The following is a 17,729-nucleotide window of genomic DNA, read 5'->3' as shown; positions in this document are numbered from 1 at the left end:
ACAGTCACAATGGAGACCCCATCCATGCTGCGGTGGGACCTGGCAACGGGGCCAGTGCCTGTTCCACAGAGCCTGGGGCAGGGAGCAGGGCTGGCTCCCTGCCAGGCTCTCCTCTCTCCTGCACTTCCCGTGGGAGGCAGGGGGCTGCTCTTTGGGAATATCTGACTGCCACCGTGGTCCCATCCCCTGGCTGGAGAGGAACCGCAGCACCCTGCGGTGGGGTGAGCAGCGCTGGGGGCAAGAGGGGAGCCCGGGGGGCTGCAGCAGGGCTGGGGGGGACCAGCGGTGGGGGTGAGGGCTGCGTGGTCAGCCCCAGCGCCTTCCCTGCCTGCGGCGGGACAGGGGCTGAATCCAGGCGATATCCCCCACTTACGCTCCCCGGGGGCTCTGCCCGCCGGCATGGGGGGCCTTGGCCTCGCCGGGATTTCTGTGGAAACCCAGGTACTGGACAGGGTGGAACAGCTCAAACCATCTGTTCTTCCCCTACTTATAAACTCAACAGGAGGAGTGTGTTTTGCGATGACATCACTACGGATGCTCTCCTTTTATTCATCGCGCAGCCGTCTGTGATGGTTTCCTCATGTGCCAAACACGCGAGCGGGTGCTGAGGGACGGGCAGGGGGACACAAACACCCCCTTAACCAGCGTTTCATTTCTCCCCTTGGGAAGCAGGTCTGTCCCCGCAGAGGCTCCATCATCCCCTTCCCGAGGCGTCTGCAGAGCAACCAGCAGAGTTAGCTGGAAGAAACGATGGACTCCAAGGTATAAAGTGAAGCACAAACCCAAGGTGAACTTCTCTGCAGGTGCAGGTCTGCCACGGGGACCTCCCCTGCAGAAATAAACGTGGCGGTGCGGTCAGCTGGGCAGGCGGTGGGGAGCCAGGCTTGCTTTGGCCAGCAGTGTTTGGGTGGTGGGGGGACTAATTCTGTAGCCCTCCTGTGCTGGGCACGAAGCTGTGAGGTGGCTCGGCAGCTCTCATGGAGTTGGTTTGGATGACTCAGTGTTTTGGGTGGTCAGGCATATTGTGACGTCATGAATACTGGGTGGCAGCGAAGAGCTGAAGGTGGTGACAAACGGCTGGAGGTGGTGGTGCCATCCACCCGCTCCCCAGTGTCCAGCTCTGCTGTCTACCGCTGCTGGTCGTGTTTGCTCAAGTGACCAAGCTCTCCCTCCCTGTGGCAGTGGGGAGAGCCCTCTCTGGAGCAGAAGGTTTTGGACGTGCCCGCGATGGAGAAAAAAAAGGTGTCTGAAGCCGAGTTCAGGAGACTGCAGAGAGAGTTTCAGAGAGCAGCGGAGAAGAGGAAATCTTACGGTGCCAACATGAGGCAGCAAATACAGGCTCAGGAGTGAGTGCAGCTTTGTGTTTGGAAAGTTCCTCCATGCCGAGATCTGGGGACCCCGGTGCTGAAGTGAGGAGGGGTGAGGACTTGCTCCGGTATTGCAGGTGGGATGTGCTAAAGGTCATTTGTCGTTGTGTTTTTACAGAAAAGAAATAGCGTCGCTGACTCAAGAACGCAAAGAGGTGTTATTAACGCCGAGCCAGATCCCATCCCCAAGAAATAGGATGCGGGATGAGAGGAATTGTACGGGGCTCCAAGGCCTTTTGCAGACCAAATATCAGTGTGATTCCCTGATTAAAGACAGAAAAGCCCTGTTAGCGGAGCTGGACAAGGAGGTAAGAGCATCTGGAGCGTTCCCTGGCTGAGCACGGTAGAGCAGTGCAGAGTCACAGAGTCAACCCTATGTAAAACGCACTTGGTTCAGGCTTTGGAATATAATGCTGCCTCCTGGCAAAAACCACAAGACAATGCCAAGCGGGCAGAGCCAGGCTCCCATTCAAGTCAGCACTGGCTGGAAACGTAAGGTCTGACTCTCAACCACCTTCTTGTCCCACGGGTCTCTGCAGCTGCTCTTTGACGGCACGCGCCTGCCTGGGGTCACACAACATCCCTCTGCTTGTCCCTTGAGGGTTTTTTTTTTCCTCATGTAAAAAAAAAAAAGACAAAACTGGAACAGTCAGTTGTGCTGCCTGAGACATGGGAAATAGAGGAGCAGCAACATCTAAGGGATGTCCCATCACTTCTCCTGAGGACAGTCTGGTTGGGTTTGGTCAGTGGTGGGGTGGCATGCCCAGGGCAACCCAGGGCTACAGAAGTGACAGGTCCCTGCAGCTTTCTGCTCTGGACAAGCCACCCATGACGGAAGCCAGGGAACATGCTCAGGTGGTTTGCAGGTGCTAGATGTGCTGTAGAGTTTTCCGCAACAGGGTTAGCTTTCAATCAGGGATCTCTTGGCTGAGTCATACCTCTCCCACCTGCCCCCGGCTTCGTTGTTCTCCAACTACTTCGCTCTTCTCATGGATTTATTTCCTCTGGCAGCTGCCCACTTCTGACAAAAGTTTTCCTCCACTCATTCCCAGGGAGTGCTGCGCAGACCCCTGTCTGGCCAGCACTCTACCCCTACCAAAAAGCCACCCTCCTTGCCTCTTCTGCTCGGCACAGAGTGCTGCTGTGCCGCCTTCAGCACCTGCTGAATTTCCCTCCAGAGGCAGCTGCGTTTCCTTTGCCACACGAAAATAAACCCATTCCTAGTTACAGCGTATGTTTCTTGAGTGTGCAGGGTGGGATCCCTTGGGATTAAAGCTGCCGCTGTAACTGTGAGCTCCTTAATGACATGGTTGCTGTAGTTCAGGTCAACAGGGTATTTTCTTTGGCTAAGTGTCCTGCCAAGAGTCCAGAACGTAGGGGTGGAGATTATACTGACTTTTTTTTTCTGTCTTTCTTTTTTCTAACCTGTATGTGCAGATACTAGAGCTGGAAAAAAAGATGGCGAGGCAAAACCGGGCGGCAGTGAAGGCGAAGCAAGCAAACAGTAGCAAACAGCTGCAAAAGCAGATTGAGACACTGGAGCTGCATCTAAACAACGTAAGCAAACATTTTGCAGACCTCCGGAGACCATGTGTGGGGCCACACTGGGGCCTGTGTGCAACCCCCTTTTTGGCCAGGACCAAGTGTAATGCTGCAGATGCATTTGGTTGAGACAAACTGCATAAAGGAGGAGCTGGCTCGTTCCTCTGGCCTGCTTGCTCCCAGAGTATCTCAAAGGCTCCTTCAAGCTTGGTGAGCCAAATGCAGCACTTGGGCCATGCCAAGAAGCCTGAGGGTCTGCACCTGTTTAGTGATAAACCTGAGCTGCCTGCAGCCACCTTGCCTTGGACACCACCAGCTCCTGGTCTGTGCCATGATCAGCCTAGCCTGCTGTTACCTCCCCTGTCTTGGGGAGGGGGATAGTACAGGAGCAACTTCAGAGAAGAGATTTGTCCCAGCTGTGGTCAAGGTCTTTCAGCAGAAACCTGACGCCCCCAAGTCCCGCACCAGCTTCAAACCTTTTGCTTGCCTCTCCCCAGGTCACCGTCCATTTCCATACCATCCTGTCCAGAAACAAAGAGCTCCGAGAAGAGATTGAAAAGCTGCAAATCCAGAAAGCTCTTTTGGGCAAGCTCTCCTTGAAGCTCCATAAGAAGCTGGCTCAGCAGAGGAGAAGGATGAACACTGCCGCTGAGCAGTGCACACAAGGCTACAAGCAGCGGTACGTGGCCTTGTGAACCCTCTGTGGCAAACTTGGCGCTGGTGGGCAATGCCAGCGACGGGTGTCGATGTAAAGAGAGGCCATCTGCAACTTCAGAGAGAGGATGCACCCGCTGTTGTCTAGAGCTGGGTGCTAAGGCTTTGGTGCTTGGTCAGTGCAGGGAGACCGGTACCTCCAGGGGGGTTTACTCCGCCTATGCCAGATGTTTCTCAGGATGTGGTGAACTGCCCTATGGAGCAGCCTCTTTCCCCCCGAGTCCCATCTCAGCCTGCATGGGAGGGTGCAGCAGACCTGGAGCAGAGACCAGCCAGCTCCAGGCAAAGTGAGCTTGGCTGCCACAGCTGGGTGCTGTGTCCGAGTACAAACCCCCAGCCAGAGCTGTGTTAGCTGCTGCTGGCCTCGGGCTAACGCAGCTGCATCTGCATGGGAGCCGGCCAGCGTGCACAGCATCACGGGGGTTTTGCTCGGCCAGGCACAGAGATGCATGGGAATGGGCAGGACTACAAATCCTTATACCTTCCCGTGGTGTAACCTGCTGCTCTCTGTGCTCAGGATGGGGGCTCTGGCAAGGATTGCAGCCTTGAACAAAAGACACATAGAAGACACAGTCCAGCGCAATGTTGAGCTGCAGGAGCGGAAGCGTGCCCTTGAAAAGGAGAACAAACTGAAAAACTTCATGCTGACCAAGTGCAGAGATCGCTCGGAATTGGAGGAAGTGGCCAAAAAGAGAAAAGGTACCAGATGAGAGAGAATACCTGCAACTGGTAGCACAAGCCAGGAGTTGGCAGAGTTGCCCAAGGGGGTTGCGTATAGAAGCTTATGGCTCTGCACCCCAAAGGCAGGAGCTCTCCCCATAGCTCTGCACCCCAAAGGCGGGACCTGTCCCCTGCCTGCAGGCTCCTTCACCCAGCCTTCAGCCTACAAGTGGAAAGGATGAAGAGTGATAACCAAGTGAAAGCACCCAGCATCATGTGTCTTGGGGTGCCCTTGGGGCAGAGGGAGGGGTGGGGAGGCAGGGAGCTGCCCCTATGGCTCCTTTTGTCCTCTTGGGGAAGGATCCCACCGTGTTTGCCCCGTTCCCATGAGGACAGGGAGCTCCCTGCTTAGTTTTGGGTGAAATAAAGACACTCTCTGCCCCTCTGGCCCCAGGCCCCACGCCAAACCTCAGGGCACCTGCAGGGAAAGGCTCTGCAAAGGGAGCCCTGCAGGGACACGCACAGCCAGGCCTCTTTTTCCATCTCTCCCTCAGCCCTGAAGGCAGCCCAGTGGGCCAAGCAGAGCCAAATGGAGAGCTTCGAGAGCCAGGAGGTGGCTTACAGGCGCCTGCTGGAGCTGGCAGAGGACGGGAACTTTGACCGCCTGGTGGATAACTTCATCGAAAAGGAGGGGAAGAACTTTGCCTCCTTCATCTACATCACTGAGCTGAAGAACGAGATGGAGAAGATGAAGCAGAGGATCAAGGATGTCCAGGTCTCTTCCAAGCTCTTCATGTCTGCCCTTTCTCAGCTGGTGCTTTGGGGCTGGCGTGGGTTTTTTTCCTCTCCCATGTGTCCGGCCTCGCTGCTCACAGCGGAGCCCAGCTCACAGCCTGCCACACGGGTGGGATTAGGGGAATGCAAAGCGGTAGCCCAAAATAGAACTCCCACAGACAGAAGGCTGTGTTCTCAGAGCTAAAAGTGTCTCTGCTGCCACCGTGTACCCAGCAGTATGCAGGAGGGCCAAGAGCTGCCTCGGCCTTGAGTGGGGCTGGCTGGAGTGAGAAGGGGGGTCATGACTTGTCCTCCTGCCCTGGGGACAGTGGTCCCCAGAGGGGTCAAGTGGGATGTCCCTGCTCCCAGGGTGGAGGGATGGTCCCCAGCCTCTCTTGGGCACATCTGGTGAGCATTCAGCCAGTATGCCCTCCATGTGCTTGTGTTTACACAGAACGAAATTACAACCCTTATGATGGACCGGGAGGACGCAGAGACGAGCAACTTCCATGTCCTGCAGGAGCTGGAGGTATGGCAGCCGGGATTTCCCTCTGCCAGGGCAGCAGAAGCCTGTGTGTCCCGGCATGTGTCCTAGCGAGTGTGGTCCCATCAACACCGCTCTGGGCAACGGCTGGAGAGGCATGGGCAGAAAAGGGCCCTGCATTGGCTTTGGCAGCCCTGTCTCCCAGTGCATGATGAGAGGGTGACTGCAGGGCTTCTGCCAGCCCTGGTTCTCTGGCACCTGGGGCCTGGGCTGTGGCATGGGGAGCTTGGGATCCCCTTCACAGAGCCTTTCCCCTGCAGGGATGGGAGCATCCCACAGCCCCTCCTGGGCCGCCTCCAGTGTCCGGACTGGACTTGGCCAGGACTTGGGGGTGGGGGGGCGCGAGCAGGGGGCTGTTGTGACACCTGGCAAAACCTTTGCGGATAGGAAAAACTAGCGGAAACCACGAGGGAAGCCAACTGGTGCGAAGAGAGATGCAAAGAGAGCAGCAGAGTCCTGGGCCAGATCAAATGTGGCGTGGAGGCCCTTTTGGAAGTAATCGGTGGCGATGCTACGAAGACAACGGAGCAGCTTGGAGAAAATGGGCAGATCACGGATGGGAATCTGACGCGGATTTTAGGTGGGTCAGGGCTGCCCGCCTTCGCTTGCCACATGGCCCAGACCTTGTCTGTCCACCCCCTGCTTGCCCCGTGTTTAGATTGAGCTGGTTTCCTGCCCCCACCCCGTCATGCACGGGTGTCCCTAATGGGAATTTGCGATGCCAAATCCCCAGGAAATTCAGGAGCCAACCGGGACGTAGAACCACCCCGGTGGACCCCCCAGGCCCCCATGTTGGCTCTGGGTGTGGGACCCAGCCTTGACCCCTCGCCCCTGGGGAGCCTGACGGCACTGCCTGGGGGGAATCCATGGGTCCTGTGCCCAGCAGACCGCCGGGGCCCGCGTTTGGGCAGGGCCCGGTGGAGGGGCCCTGTGGGACAGCATTCCCTCCCACCCAGGTCTCGTGGAGAAGGAGACCAACGAGCTCCTGCTGATGGAGAGCGTCCTGCGCTACACGCGGGCTGAGGGCTCGCAGCCGGCCCAGCCCTTCGCCAGCCCGCTCCTGGGCACCACCAGCCTCCCGTGGGTGATGGATCGGGCCCGGCTCTGCCCGCCGCCCCCCGCCCTGGACAGCACCCCCGCCGACATCGCCGCCTGTGAGTGAGGTGGGAGGGAGGGGCTACGGCCAGGCAGACAGCCAATCCACAACCCCCTCATGGCCGCCTGGCCAATCCCCCGCTGCCACCTCTCCTCCCCAGCCAATCCCCACCGGCCTGTCCCACCCCACCACATCTATAAGGCCTGTGCCGGCAGACACGGGTGTCCTTTTCTTGGGCAGGGGAGGTGCCGCTGGGCCACGGGCAGCTGCACCAGCTGGTCCTCCAGAGCTGCGAGAAGGAGCTGGGCCACGCTGCCGCTGCCGCCAAGAAGGGGAGCAAGAGCCTCAAGGAGTGAGAGCCCGGCACGGAGGAATGAAATAAACAGTTCCGCTCCTCAGCTGCCCCTCTGCTTCTGCGCCCTGGACATCCTTCCATCTCCCAACACCTTCTGCGGGCTTCAAAAGCTTGCCGGCTGATATTTCGGCACGGCTTGGCCCACTGCTGACAGCAGCCATGGCCGGGGGGTGGGAACAGCTGCTCTCCGGCGGGGGGGCCGTTGCCGTTGCTCAACGCCATGCGCTTCCCGCAGCTGGGCATCGCGGGAATGGTGCACTGGGGACATGGTGACCACAGTCCCTGTCCTGCACCATGCCTGCCCGAGGGGCTTGGTGAGGCCACGGGGGGATGCAGAGCGGGCTCGCGGGGCTTTGCCTGCTAAGCTGGGAGAAGCCGGCAGCTCTCTGCTGCCTGAAGGAAAGCTGAGCTCAGCGCTGGTCCTGGGCTGGTGGGACCAGGTGGCTGCTAGCCACCAGCCCTGCGTGAAACAGCCTGTTTGGGTCTGGGAGCTGGGGCCACGCTGGGAACCGAGGAGGCAAGGGGAGGAGAGGGCACGCGAGGGTGATGTGCAGGGGCCGGGAGGCTGGGGCAGGGGGGTCTGGGAGGGCGCGGGGGCTCCCGCCGGGCACAGCCGCACTGCGCAGACACACTAGAAACTGGAGCTTTGGCCCTATTTCTGCTGAGGGTGAAGAGAAGCGAACCAGAGAGGAGGGATCTGCAGTATGAGACAGTCAGGGCCACCGAGACAGTGACAGCTTCATCCCTGGAGAGGTGGGGGTTATTATCCCACGGAGCTGTTGATCATGCAGGAATGGGATGAAAATCCCTGGGAGCTTCCCCCAGCCCCGCCGGGAGCCTCAGGCTTCAGTGCCTTCCCAGCATCGCTCTGCCCTCGGTTGTGATTTTTCTTACCTAGTGCCACATTCTGCTTTCTGCCATGAAAATCATTTCCAAGTAAATGCATCCTCAGAGCCTGTCCGTCTGGCTGTGAATTAGCCTGGAACTGGATGGCTGGCTTGTTAGCTCATCAGAGTCTCTGGGATAACGGCAAAGCGCAACCTCAGGAGCGATGTGCTGGCTGGGGATTTTGCTCATCGCCTTGAACTGGCCGCACCCTGCAACCTGGGCCGCAGATGCCCTTTGCTCACCTTCAGCACCTCCTCTGTTCCCCTTCATCCCAGAGCTGAGTAAGCAACACCAGGTCTACAAAACACAGCCCTGCTGCAGCCTCCAGCGCTGTCTCGTGCTTCTGCCCTCCAGGGATCTCTGGGTTTGCCGAGTCCCTGGGAAGGAGCTGGCCACGCACTCCAGCTTATGAGGAAGGGATTATCACAGCTCTTGTGACTCAGCCCGTGGCTCCCGTGTGCTTCCCTGCACGGAAGGGAGAGAAGCAGGCAGGAATCCTCAGTTTGTCCCCTCTACCGGGCTGCCTGAAGAGTCTCTGTCCCCAGGGACATTCCCCAGGCCGGCAGTGCCAACCATTGGTGCTGTCCCGACGGCAGGCATCTTGAGGGTGTCTGGATGCTGAGGGCAATGGCAGTGAAGTGGTGATTGCAGCCTCTCCACAAGGAAGACAGGTAGGAAGGCCAGGGAGCCGGCTGTGGGGCCGGCAAGGAAGGGAAAGCAGCTCTGTGGCCCCAAAGTGCTGCTGGGGATGGTGAAGCCCTGGGTGCTGCTTTCCAGTTGGAGCAAAAGGCTTCCAAGTCCCAAATTACGGGCTGATTCAAACACCGCAAAGGGAAGCAAGAACGGGTAAAATGTGGGTTTCTGCTTGCTGTGGACATGCAGCCAGGGAGATGCTGGAGCACATGCTTCAGGGCTGGCTGTGGGACACGGAAACCACTTGGGTCTGTTTCGAGTGGGCTCCCAGCGCTGCCCATGGGGGTGGGTGGGGGTGCCCCGGCCGCCCCCTTGGTGACAGTCACAATGGAGACCCCATCCATGCTGCGGTGGGACCTGGCAACGGGGCCAGTGCCTGTTCCACAGAGCCTGGGGCAGGGAGCAGGGCTGGCTCCCTGCCAGGCTCTCCTCTCTCCTGCACTTCCCGTGGGAGGCAGGGGGCTGCTCTTTGGGAATATCTGACTGCCACCGTGGTCCCATCCCCTGGCTGGAGAGGAACCGCAGCACCCTGCGGTGGGGTGAGCAGCGCTGGGGGCAAGAGGGGAGCCCGGGGGGCTGCAGCAGGGCTGGGGGGGACCAGCGGTGGGGGTGAGGGCTGCGTGGTCAGCCCCAGCGCCTTCCCTGCCTGCGGCGGGACAGGGGCTGAATCCAGGCGATATCCCCCACTTACGCTCCCCGGGGGCTCTGCCCGCCGGCATGGGGGGCCTTGGCCTCCCCGGGATTTCTGTGGAAACCCAGGTACTGGACAGGGTGGAACAGCTCAAACCATCTGTTCTTCCCCTACTTATAAACTCAACAGGAGGAGTGTGTTTTGCGATGACATCACTACGGATGCTCTCCTTTTATTCATCGCGCAGCCGTCTGTGATGGTTTCCTCATGTGCCAAACACGCGAGCGGGTGCTGAGGGACGGGCAGGGGGACACAAACACCCCCTTAACCAGCGTTTCATTTCTCCCCTTGGGAAGCAGGTCTGTCCCCGCAGAGGCTCCATCATCCCCTTCCCGAGGCGTCTGCAGAGCAACCAGCAGAGTTAGCTGGAAGAAACGATGGACTCCAAGGTATAAAGTGAAGCACAAACCCAAGGTGAACTTCTCTGCAGGTGCAGGTCTGCCACGGGGACCTCCCCTGCAGAAATAAACGTGGCGGTGCGGTCAGCTGGGCAGGCGGTGGGGAGCCAGGCTTGCTTTGGCCAGCAGTGTTTGGGTGGTGGGGGGACTAATTCTGTAGCCCTCCTGTGCTGGGCACGAAGCTGTGAGGCGGCTCGGCAGCTCTCATGGAGTTGGTTTGGATGACTCAGTGTTTTGGGTGGTCAGGCATATTGTGACGTCATGAATACTGGGTGGCAGCGAAGAGCTGAAGGTGGTGACAAACGGCTGGAGGTGGTGGTGCCATCCACCCGCTCCCCAGTGTCCAGCTCTGCTGTCTACCGCTGCTGGTCGTGTTTGCTCAAGTGACCAAGCTCTCCCTCCCTGTGGCAGTGGGGGAGAGCCCTCTCTGGAGCAGAAGGTTTTGGACGTGCCCGCGATGGAGAAAAAAAAGGTGTCTGAAGCCGAGTTCAGGAGACTGCAGAGAGAGTTTCAGAGAGCAGCGGAGAAGAGGAAATCTTACAGTGCCAACGTGAGGCAGCAAATGCAGGCTCAGGAGTGAGTGCAGCTTTGTGTTTGGAAAGTTCCTCCATGCCGAGATCTGGGGACCCCGGTGCTGAAGTGAGGAGGGGTGAGGACTTGCTCCGGTATTGCAGGTGGGATGTGCTAAAGGTCATTTGTCGTTGTGTTTTTACAGAAAAGAAATAGCGTCGCTGACTCAAGAACGCAAAGAGGTGTTATTAACGCCGAGCCAGATCCCATCCCCAAGAAATAGGATGCGGGATGAGAGGAATTGTACGGGGCTCCAAGGCCTTTTGCAGACCAAATATCAGTGTGATTCCCTGATTAAAGACAGAAAAGCCCTGTTAGCGGAGCTGGACAAGGAGGTAAGAGCATCTGGAGCGTTCCCTGGCTGAGCACGGTAGAGCAGTGCAGAGTCACAGAGTCAACCCTATGTAAAACGCACTTGGTTCAGGCTTTGGAATATAATGCTGTCTCCTGGCAAAAACCACAAGACAATGCCAAGCGGGCAGAGCCAGGCTCCCATTCAAGTCAGCACTGGCTGGAAACGTAAGGTCTGACTCTCAACCACCTTCTTGTCCCACGGGTCTCTGCAGCTGCTCTTTGATGGCACGCGCCTGCCTGGGGTCACACAACATCCCTCTGCTTGTCCCTTGAGGGTTTTTTTTTTTCCTCATGTAAAAAAAAAAAAGACAAAACTGGAACAGTCAGTTGTGCTGCCTGAGACATGGGAAATAGAGGAGCAGCGACATCTAAGGGATGTCCCATCACTTCTCCTGAGGACAGTCTGGTTGGGTTTGGTCAGTGGTGGGGTGGCATGCCCAGGGCAACCCAGGGCTACAGAAGTGACAGGTCCCTGCAGCTTTCTGCTCTGGACAAGCCACCCATGACGGAAGCCAGGGAACATGCTCAGGTGGTTTGCAGGTGCTAGATGTGCTGTAGAGTTTTCCGCAACAGGGTTAGCTTTCAATCAGGGATCTCTTGGCTGAGTCATACCTCTCCCACCTGCCCCCGGCTTCGTTGTTCTCCAACTACTTCGCTCTTCTCATGGATTTATTTCCTCTGGCAGCTGCCCACTTCTGACAAAAGTTTTCCTCCACTCATTCCCAGGGAGTGCTGCGCAGACCCCTGTCTGGCCAGCACTCTACCCCTACCAAAAAGCCACCCTCCTTGCCTCTTCTGCTCGGCACAGAGTGCTGCTGTGCCGCCTTCAGCACCTGCTGAATTTCCCTCCAGAGGCAGCTGCGTTTCCTTTGCCACACGAAAATAAACCCATTCCTAGTTACAGCGTATGTTTCTTGAGTGTGCAGGGTGGGATCCCTTGGGATTAAAGCTGCCGCTGTAACTGTGAGCTCCTTAATGACATGGTTGCTGTAGTTCAGGTCAACAGGGTATTTTCTTTGGCTAAGTGTCCTGCCAAGAGTCCAGAACGTAGGGGTGGAGATTATACTGACTTTTTTTTTCTGTCTTTCTTTTTTCTAACCTGTACGTGCAGATACTAGAGCTGGAAAAAAAGATGGCGAGGCAAAACCGGGCGGCAGTGAAGGCGAAGCAAGCAAACAGTAGCAAACAGCTGCAAAAGCAGATTGAGACACTGGAGCTGCATCTAAACAACGTAAGCAAACATTTTGCAGACCTCCGGAGACCATGTGTGGGGCCACACTGGGGCCTGTGTGCAACCCCCTTTTTGGCCAGGACCAAGTGTAATGCTGCAGATGCATTTGGTTGAGACAAACTGCATAAAGGAGGAGCTGGCTCGTTCCTCTGGCCTGCTTGCTCCCAGAGTATCTCAAAGGCTCCTTCAAGCTTGGTGAGCCAAATGCAGCACTTGGGCCATGCCAAGAAGCCTGAGGGTCTGCACCTGTTTAGTGATAAACCTGAGCTGCCTGCAGCCACCTTGCCTTGGACACCACCAGCTCCTGGTCTGTGCCATGATCAGCCTAGCCTGCTGTTACCTCCCCTGTCTTGGGGAGGGGGATAGTACAGGAGCAACTTCAGAGAAGAGATTTGTCCCAGCTGTGGTCAAGGTCTTTCAGCAGAAACCTGACGCCCCCAAGTCCCGCACCAGCTTCAAACCTTTTGCTTGCCTCTCCCCAGGTCACCGTCCATTTCCATACCATCCTGTCCAGAAACAAAGAGCTCCGAGAAGAGATTGAAAAGCTGCAAATCCAGAAAGCTCTTTTGGGCAAGCTCTCCTTGAAGCTCCATAAGAAGCTGGCTCAGCAGAGGAGAAGGATGAACACTGCCGCTGAGCAGTGCACACAAGGCTACAAGCAGCGGTACGTGGCCTTGTGATCCCTCTGTGGCAAACTTGGTGCTGGTGGGCAATGCCAGCGACGGGTGTCGATGTAAAGAGAGGCCATCTGCAACTTCAGAGAGAGGATGCACCCGCTGTTGTCTAGAGCTGGGTGCTAAGGCTTTGGTGCTTGGTCAGTGCAGGGAGACCGGTACCTCCAGGGGGGTTTACTCCGCCTATGCCAGATGTTTCTCAGGATGTGGTGAACTGCCCTATGGAGCAGCCTCTTTCCCCCCGAGTCCCATCTCAGCCTGCATGGGAGGGTGCAGCAGACCTGGAGCAGAGACCAGCCAGCTCCAGGCAAAGTGAGCTTGGCTGCCACAGCTGGGTGCTGTGTCCAAGTACAAACCCCCAGCCAGAGCTGTGTTAGCTGCTGCTGGCCTCGGGCTAACGCAGCTGCATCCGCATGGGAGCCGGCCAGCGTGCACAGCATCACGGGGGTTTTGCTCGGCCAGGCACAGAGATGCATGGGAATGGGCAGGACTACAAATCCTTATACCTTCCCGTGGTGTAACCTGCTGCTCTCTGTGCTCAGGATGGGGGCTCTGGCAAGGATTGCAGCCTTGAACAAAAGACACATAGAAGACACAGTCCAGCGCAATGTTGAGCTGCAGGAGCGGAAGCGTGCCCTAGAAAAGGAGAACAAACTAAAAAACTTCATGCTGACCAAGTGCAGAGATCGCTCGGAATTGGAGGAAGTGGCCAAAAAGAGAAAAGGTACCAGATGAGAGAGAATACCTGCAACTGGTAGCACAAGCCAGGAGTTGGCAGAGTTGCCCAAGGGGGTTGCGTATAGAAGCTTATGGCTCTGCACCCCAAAGGCGGGACCTCTCCCCATAGCTCTGCACCCCAAAGGCGGGACCTGTCCCCTGCCTGCAGGCTCCTTCACCCAGCCTTCAGCCTACAAGTGGAAAGGATGAAGAGTGATAACCAAGTGAAAGCACCCAGCATCATGTGTCTTGGGGTGCCCTTGGGGCAGAGGGAGGGGTGGGGAGGCAGGGAGCTGCCCCTATGGCTCCTTTTGTCCTCTTGGGGAAGGATCCCACCGTGTTTGCCCCGTTCCCATGAGGCCAGGGAGCTCCCTGCTTAGTTTTGGGTGAAATAAAGACACTCTCTGCCCCTCTGGCCCCAGGCCCCACGCCAAACCTCAGGGCACCTGCAGGGAAAGGCTCTGCAAAGGGAGCCCTGCAGGGACACGCACAGCCAGGCCTCTTTTTCCATCTCTCCCTCAGCCCTGAAGGCAGCCCAGTGGGCCAAGCAGAGCCAAATGGAGAGCTTCGAGAGCCAGGAGGTGGCTTACAGGCGCCTGCTGGAGCTGGCAGAGGACGGGAACTTTGACCGCCTGGTGGATAACTTCATCGAAAAGGAGGGGAAGAACTTTGCCTCCTTCATCTACATCACTGAGCTGAAGAACGAGATGGAGAAGATGAAGCAGAGGATCAAGGATGTCCAGGTCTCTTCCAAGCTCTTCATGTCTGCCCTTTCTCAGCTGGTGCTTTGGGGCTGGCGTGGGTTTTTTTCCTCTCCCATGTGTCCGGCCTCGCTGCTCACAGCGGAGCCCAGCTCACAGCCTGCCACACGGGTGGGATTAGGGGAATGCAAAGCGGTAGCCCAAAATAGAACTCCCACAGACAGAAGGCTGTGTTCTCAGAGCTAAAAGTGTCTCTGCTGCCACCGTGTACCCAGCAGTATGCAGGAGGGCCAAGAGCTGCCTCGGCCTTGAGTGGGGCTGGCTGGAGTGAGAAGGGGGGTCATGACTTGTCCTCCTGCCCTGGGGACAGTGGTCCCCAGAGGGGTCACAGTGGGATATCCCTGCTCCCAGGGTGGAGGGATGGTCCCCAGCCTCTCTTGGGCACATCTGGTGAGCATTCAGCCAGTATGCCCTCCATGTGCTTGTGTTTACACAGAACGAAATTACAACCCTTATGATGGACCGGGAGGACGCAGAGACGAGCAACTTCCATGTCCTGCAGGAGCTGGAGGTATGGCAGCCGGGATTTCCCTCTGCCAGGGCAGCAGAAGCCTGTGTGTCCCGGCATGTGTCCTAGCGAGTGTGGTCCCGTCAACACCGCTCTGGGCAACGGCTGGAGAGGCATGGGCAGAAAAGGGCCCTGCATTGGCTTTGGCAGCCCTGTCTCCCAGTGCATGATGAGAGGGTGACTGCAGGGCTTCTGCCAGCCCTGGTTCTCTGGCACCTGGGGCCTGGGCTGTGGCATGGGGAGCTTGGGATCCCCTTCACAGAGCCTTTCCCCTGCAGGGATGGGAGCATCCCACAGCCCCTCCTGGGCCGCCTCCAGTGTCCGGACTGGACTTGGCCAGGACTTGGGGGTGGGGGGGGCGCGAGCAGGGGGCTGTTGTGACACCTGGCAAAACCTTTGCGGATAGGAAAAACTAGCGGAAACCACGAGGGAAGCCAACTGGTGCGAAGAGAGATGCAAAGAGAGCAGCAGAGTCCTGGGCCAGATCAAATGTGGCGTGGAGGCCCTTTTGGAAGTAATCGGTGGCGATGCTACGAAGACAACGGAGCAGCTTGGAGAAAATGGGCAGATCACGGATGGGAATCTGACGCGGATTTTAGGTGGGTCAGGGCTGCCCGCCTTCGCTTGCCACATGGCCCAGACCTTGTCTGTCCACCCCCTGCTTGCCCCGTGTTTAGATTGAGCTGGTTTCCTGCCCCCACCCCGTCATGCACGGGTGTCCCTAATGGGAATTTGCGATGCCAAATCCCCAGGAAATTCAGGAGCCAACCGGGACGTAGAACCACCCCGGTGGACCCCCCAGGCCCCCATGTTGGCTCTGGGTGTGGGACCCAGCCTTGACCCCTCGCCCCTGGGGAGCCTGACGGCACTGCCTGGGGGGAATCCATGGGTCCTGTGCCCAGCAGACCGCCGGGGCCGCGTTTGGGCAGGGCCCGGTGGAGGGGCCCTGTGGGACAGCATTCCCTCCCACCCAGGTCTCGTGGAGAAGGAGACCAACGAGCTCCTGCTGATGGAGAGCGTCCTGCGCTACACGCGGGCTGAGGGCTCGCAGCCGGCCCAGCCCTTCGCCAGCCCGCTCCTGGGCACCACCAGCCTCCCGTGGGTGATGGATCGGGCCCGGCTCTGCCCGCCGCCCCCCGCCCTGGACAGCACCCCCGCCGACATCGCCGCCTGTGAGTGAGGTGGGAGGGAGGGGCTACGGCCAGGCAGACAGCCAATCCACAACCCCCTCATGGCCGCCTGGCCAATCCCCCGCTGCCACCTCTCCTCCCCAGCCAATCCCCACCGGCCTGTCCCACCCCACCACATCTATAAGGCCTGTGCCGGCAGACACGGGTGTCCTTTTCTTGGGCAGGGGAGGTGCCGCTGGGCCACGGGCAGCTGCACCAGCTGGTCCTCCAGAGCTGCGAGAAGGAGCTGGGCCACGCTGCCGCTGCCGCCAAGAAGGGGAGCAAGAGCCTCAAGGAGTGAGAGCCCGGCACGGAGGAATGAAATAAACAGTTCCGCTCCTCAGCTGCCCCTCTGCTTCTGCGCCCTGGACATCCTTCCATCTCCCAACACCTTCTGCGGGCTTTAAAAGCTTGCCGGCTGATATTTCGGCACGGCTTGGCCCACTGCTGACAGCAGCCATGGCCGGGGGTGGGAACAGCTGCTCTCCGGCGGGGGGGCCGTTGCCGTTGCTCAACGCCACGCGCTTCCCGCAGCTGGGCATCGCGGGAATGGTGCACTGGGGACATGGTGACCACAGTCCCGGTCCTGCACCATGCCTGCCCGAGGGGCTTGGTGAGGCCACGGGGGGTTGCAGAGCGGGCTCGCGGGGCTTTGCCTGCTAAGCTGGGAGAAGCCGGCAGCTCTCTGCTGCCTGAAGGAAAGCTGAGCTCAGCGCTGGTCCTGGGCTGGTGGGACCAGGTGGCTGCTAGCCACCAGCCCTGCGTGAAACAGCCTGTTTGGGTCTGGGAGCTGGGCCACGCTGGGAACCGAGGAGGCAAGGGGAGGAGAGGGCACGCGAGGGTGATGTGCAGGGGCCGGGAGGCTGGGGCAGGGGGGTCTGGGAGGGCGCGGGGGCTCCCGCCGGGCACAGCCGCACTGCGCAGACACACTAGAAACTGGAGCTTTGGCCCTATTTCTGCTGAGGGTGAAGAGAAGCGAACCAGAGAGGAGGGATCTGCAGTATGAGACAGTCAGGGCCACCGAGACAGTGACAGCTTCATCCCTGGAGATGTGGGGGTTATCCCACGGAGCTGTTGATCATGCAGGAATGGGATGAAAATCCCTGGGAGCTTCCCCCAGCCCCGCCGGGAGCCTCAGGCTTCAGTGCCTTCCCAGCATCGCTCTGCCCTCGGTTGTGATTTTTCTTACCTAGTGCCACATTCTGCTTTCTGCCATGAAAATCATTTCCAAGTAAATGCATCCTCAGAGCCTGTCCGTCTGGCTGTGAATTAGCCTGGAACTGGATGGCTGGCTTGTTAGCTCATCAGAGTCTCTGGGATAACGGCAAAGCGCAACCTCAGGAGCGATGTGCTGGCTGGGGATTTTGCTCATCGCCTTGAACTGGCCGCACCCTGCAACCTGGGCCGCAGATGCCCTTCGCTCACCTTCAGCACCTCCTCTGTTCCCCTTCATCCCAGAGCTGAGTAAGCAACACCAGGTCTACAAAACACAGCCCTGCTGCAGCCTCCAGCGCTGTCTCGTGCTTCTGCCCTCCAGGGATCTCTGGGTTTGCCGAGTCCCTGGGAAGGAGCTGGCCACGCACTCCAGCTTATGAGGAAGGGATTATCACAGCTCTTGTGACTCAGCCCGTGGCTCCCGTGTGCTTCCCTGCACGGAAGGGAGAGAAGCAGGCAGGAATCCTCAGTTTGTCCCCTCTACCGGGCTGCCTGAAGAGTCTCTGTCCCCAGGGACATTCCCCAGGCCGGCAGTGCCAACCATTGGTGCTGTCCCGACGGCAGGCATCTTGAGGGTGTCTGGATGCTGAGGGCAATGGCAGTGAAGTGGTGATTGCAGCCTCTCCACAAGGAAGACAGGTAGGAAGGCCAGGGAGCCGGCTGTGGGGCCGGCAAGGAAGGGAAAGCAGCTCTGTGGCCCCAAAGTGCTGCTGGGGATGGTGAAGCCCTGGGTGCTGCTTTCCAGTTGGAGCAAAAGGCTTCCAAGTCCCAAATTACGGGCTGATTCAAACACCGCAAAGGGAAGCAA

At 58.5% G+C, this 17,729-nt stretch overlaps 2 protein-coding genes across 3 annotated transcripts; both read left to right on the top strand.

The window, feature by feature from the left end:
- The first annotated feature begins 319 nt into the window (after nucleotides 1–319).
- LOC129783753 (coiled-coil domain-containing protein 63-like) lies at nucleotides 320–7,095 on the top strand. The gene is made up of 10 exons (XM_055794790.1): nucleotides 320–762; nucleotides 1,486–1,675; nucleotides 2,805–2,924; nucleotides 3,407–3,588; nucleotides 4,141–4,322; nucleotides 4,838–5,058; nucleotides 5,512–5,586; nucleotides 5,989–6,181; nucleotides 6,558–6,755; nucleotides 6,938–7,095. Exons 1-10 carry the CDS (start codon nucleotides 581–583, stop codon nucleotides 7,051–7,053), a joined length of 1,659 nt encoding a protein of 552 aa, XP_055650765.1. The 5' UTR covers nucleotides 320–580; the 3' UTR covers nucleotides 7,054–7,095.
- Nucleotides 7,096–9,386: 2,291 nt separating this feature from the next.
- On the top strand, nucleotides 9,387–16,049 carry LOC129783752 (coiled-coil domain-containing protein 63-like). Of its 2 annotated transcripts, none has more exons than XM_055794788.1 (10): nucleotides 9,387–9,713; nucleotides 10,438–10,627; nucleotides 11,758–11,877; nucleotides 12,360–12,541; nucleotides 13,094–13,275; nucleotides 13,791–14,011; nucleotides 14,466–14,540; nucleotides 14,944–15,136; nucleotides 15,512–15,709; nucleotides 15,892–16,049. In XM_055794788.1, the coding sequence occupies exons 1-10, from the start codon at nucleotides 9,532–9,534 to the stop codon at nucleotides 16,005–16,007; spliced, it is 1,659 nt and encodes a 552-aa protein (XP_055650763.1). In that variant the 5' UTR covers nucleotides 9,387–9,531; the 3' UTR covers nucleotides 16,008–16,049. The 2 variants fall into 2 exon arrangements, with proteins under 2 accessions (XP_055650763.1, XP_055650764.1); XM_055794789.1 differs by lacking the exon at nucleotides 9,387–9,713 and adding an exon at nucleotides 10,141–10,298.
- Nucleotides 16,050–17,729: the final 1,680 nt, after the last annotated feature.

The sequence above is a fragment of the Falco peregrinus genome, chromosome 2, assembly GCF_023634155.1.
Source record: "Falco peregrinus isolate bFalPer1 chromosome 2, bFalPer1.pri, whole genome shotgun sequence".
Taxonomy (NCBI): Eukaryota; Metazoa; Chordata; class Aves; order Falconiformes; family Falconidae; genus Falco; species Falco peregrinus.
This window is presented reverse-complemented; position numbering and strand designations above follow the sequence as displayed.

Bases quoted from the DNA above. Each gene is read 5' to 3' on its own strand.
- LOC129783752 (XM_055794788.1), top strand. From the start codon at position 9,532: ATGTGCCAAACACGCGAGCGGGTGCTGAGGGACGGGCAGGGGGACACA. The intron at 15,137-15,511 runs GTGGGTCAGGGC...CCTCCCACCCAG, and splicing joins GAATCTGACGCGGATTTTAG to GTCTCGTGGAGAAGGAGACC. The intron at 15,710-15,891 runs GTGAGTGAGGTG...TTTCTTGGGCAG, and splicing joins CCCCGCCGACATCGCCGCCT to GGGAGGTGCCGCTGGGCCAC.
- LOC129783753 (XM_055794790.1), top strand. From the start codon at position 581: ATGTGCCAAACACGCGAGCGGGTGCTGAGGGACGGGCAGGGGGACACA. The intron at 763-1,485 runs GTATAAAGTGAA...GTGTTTTTACAG, and splicing joins AAGAAACGATGGACTCCAAG to AAAAGAAATAGCGTCGCTGA. The intron at 6,182-6,557 runs GTGGGTCAGGGC...CCTCCCACCCAG, and splicing joins GAATCTGACGCGGATTTTAG to GTCTCGTGGAGAAGGAGACC.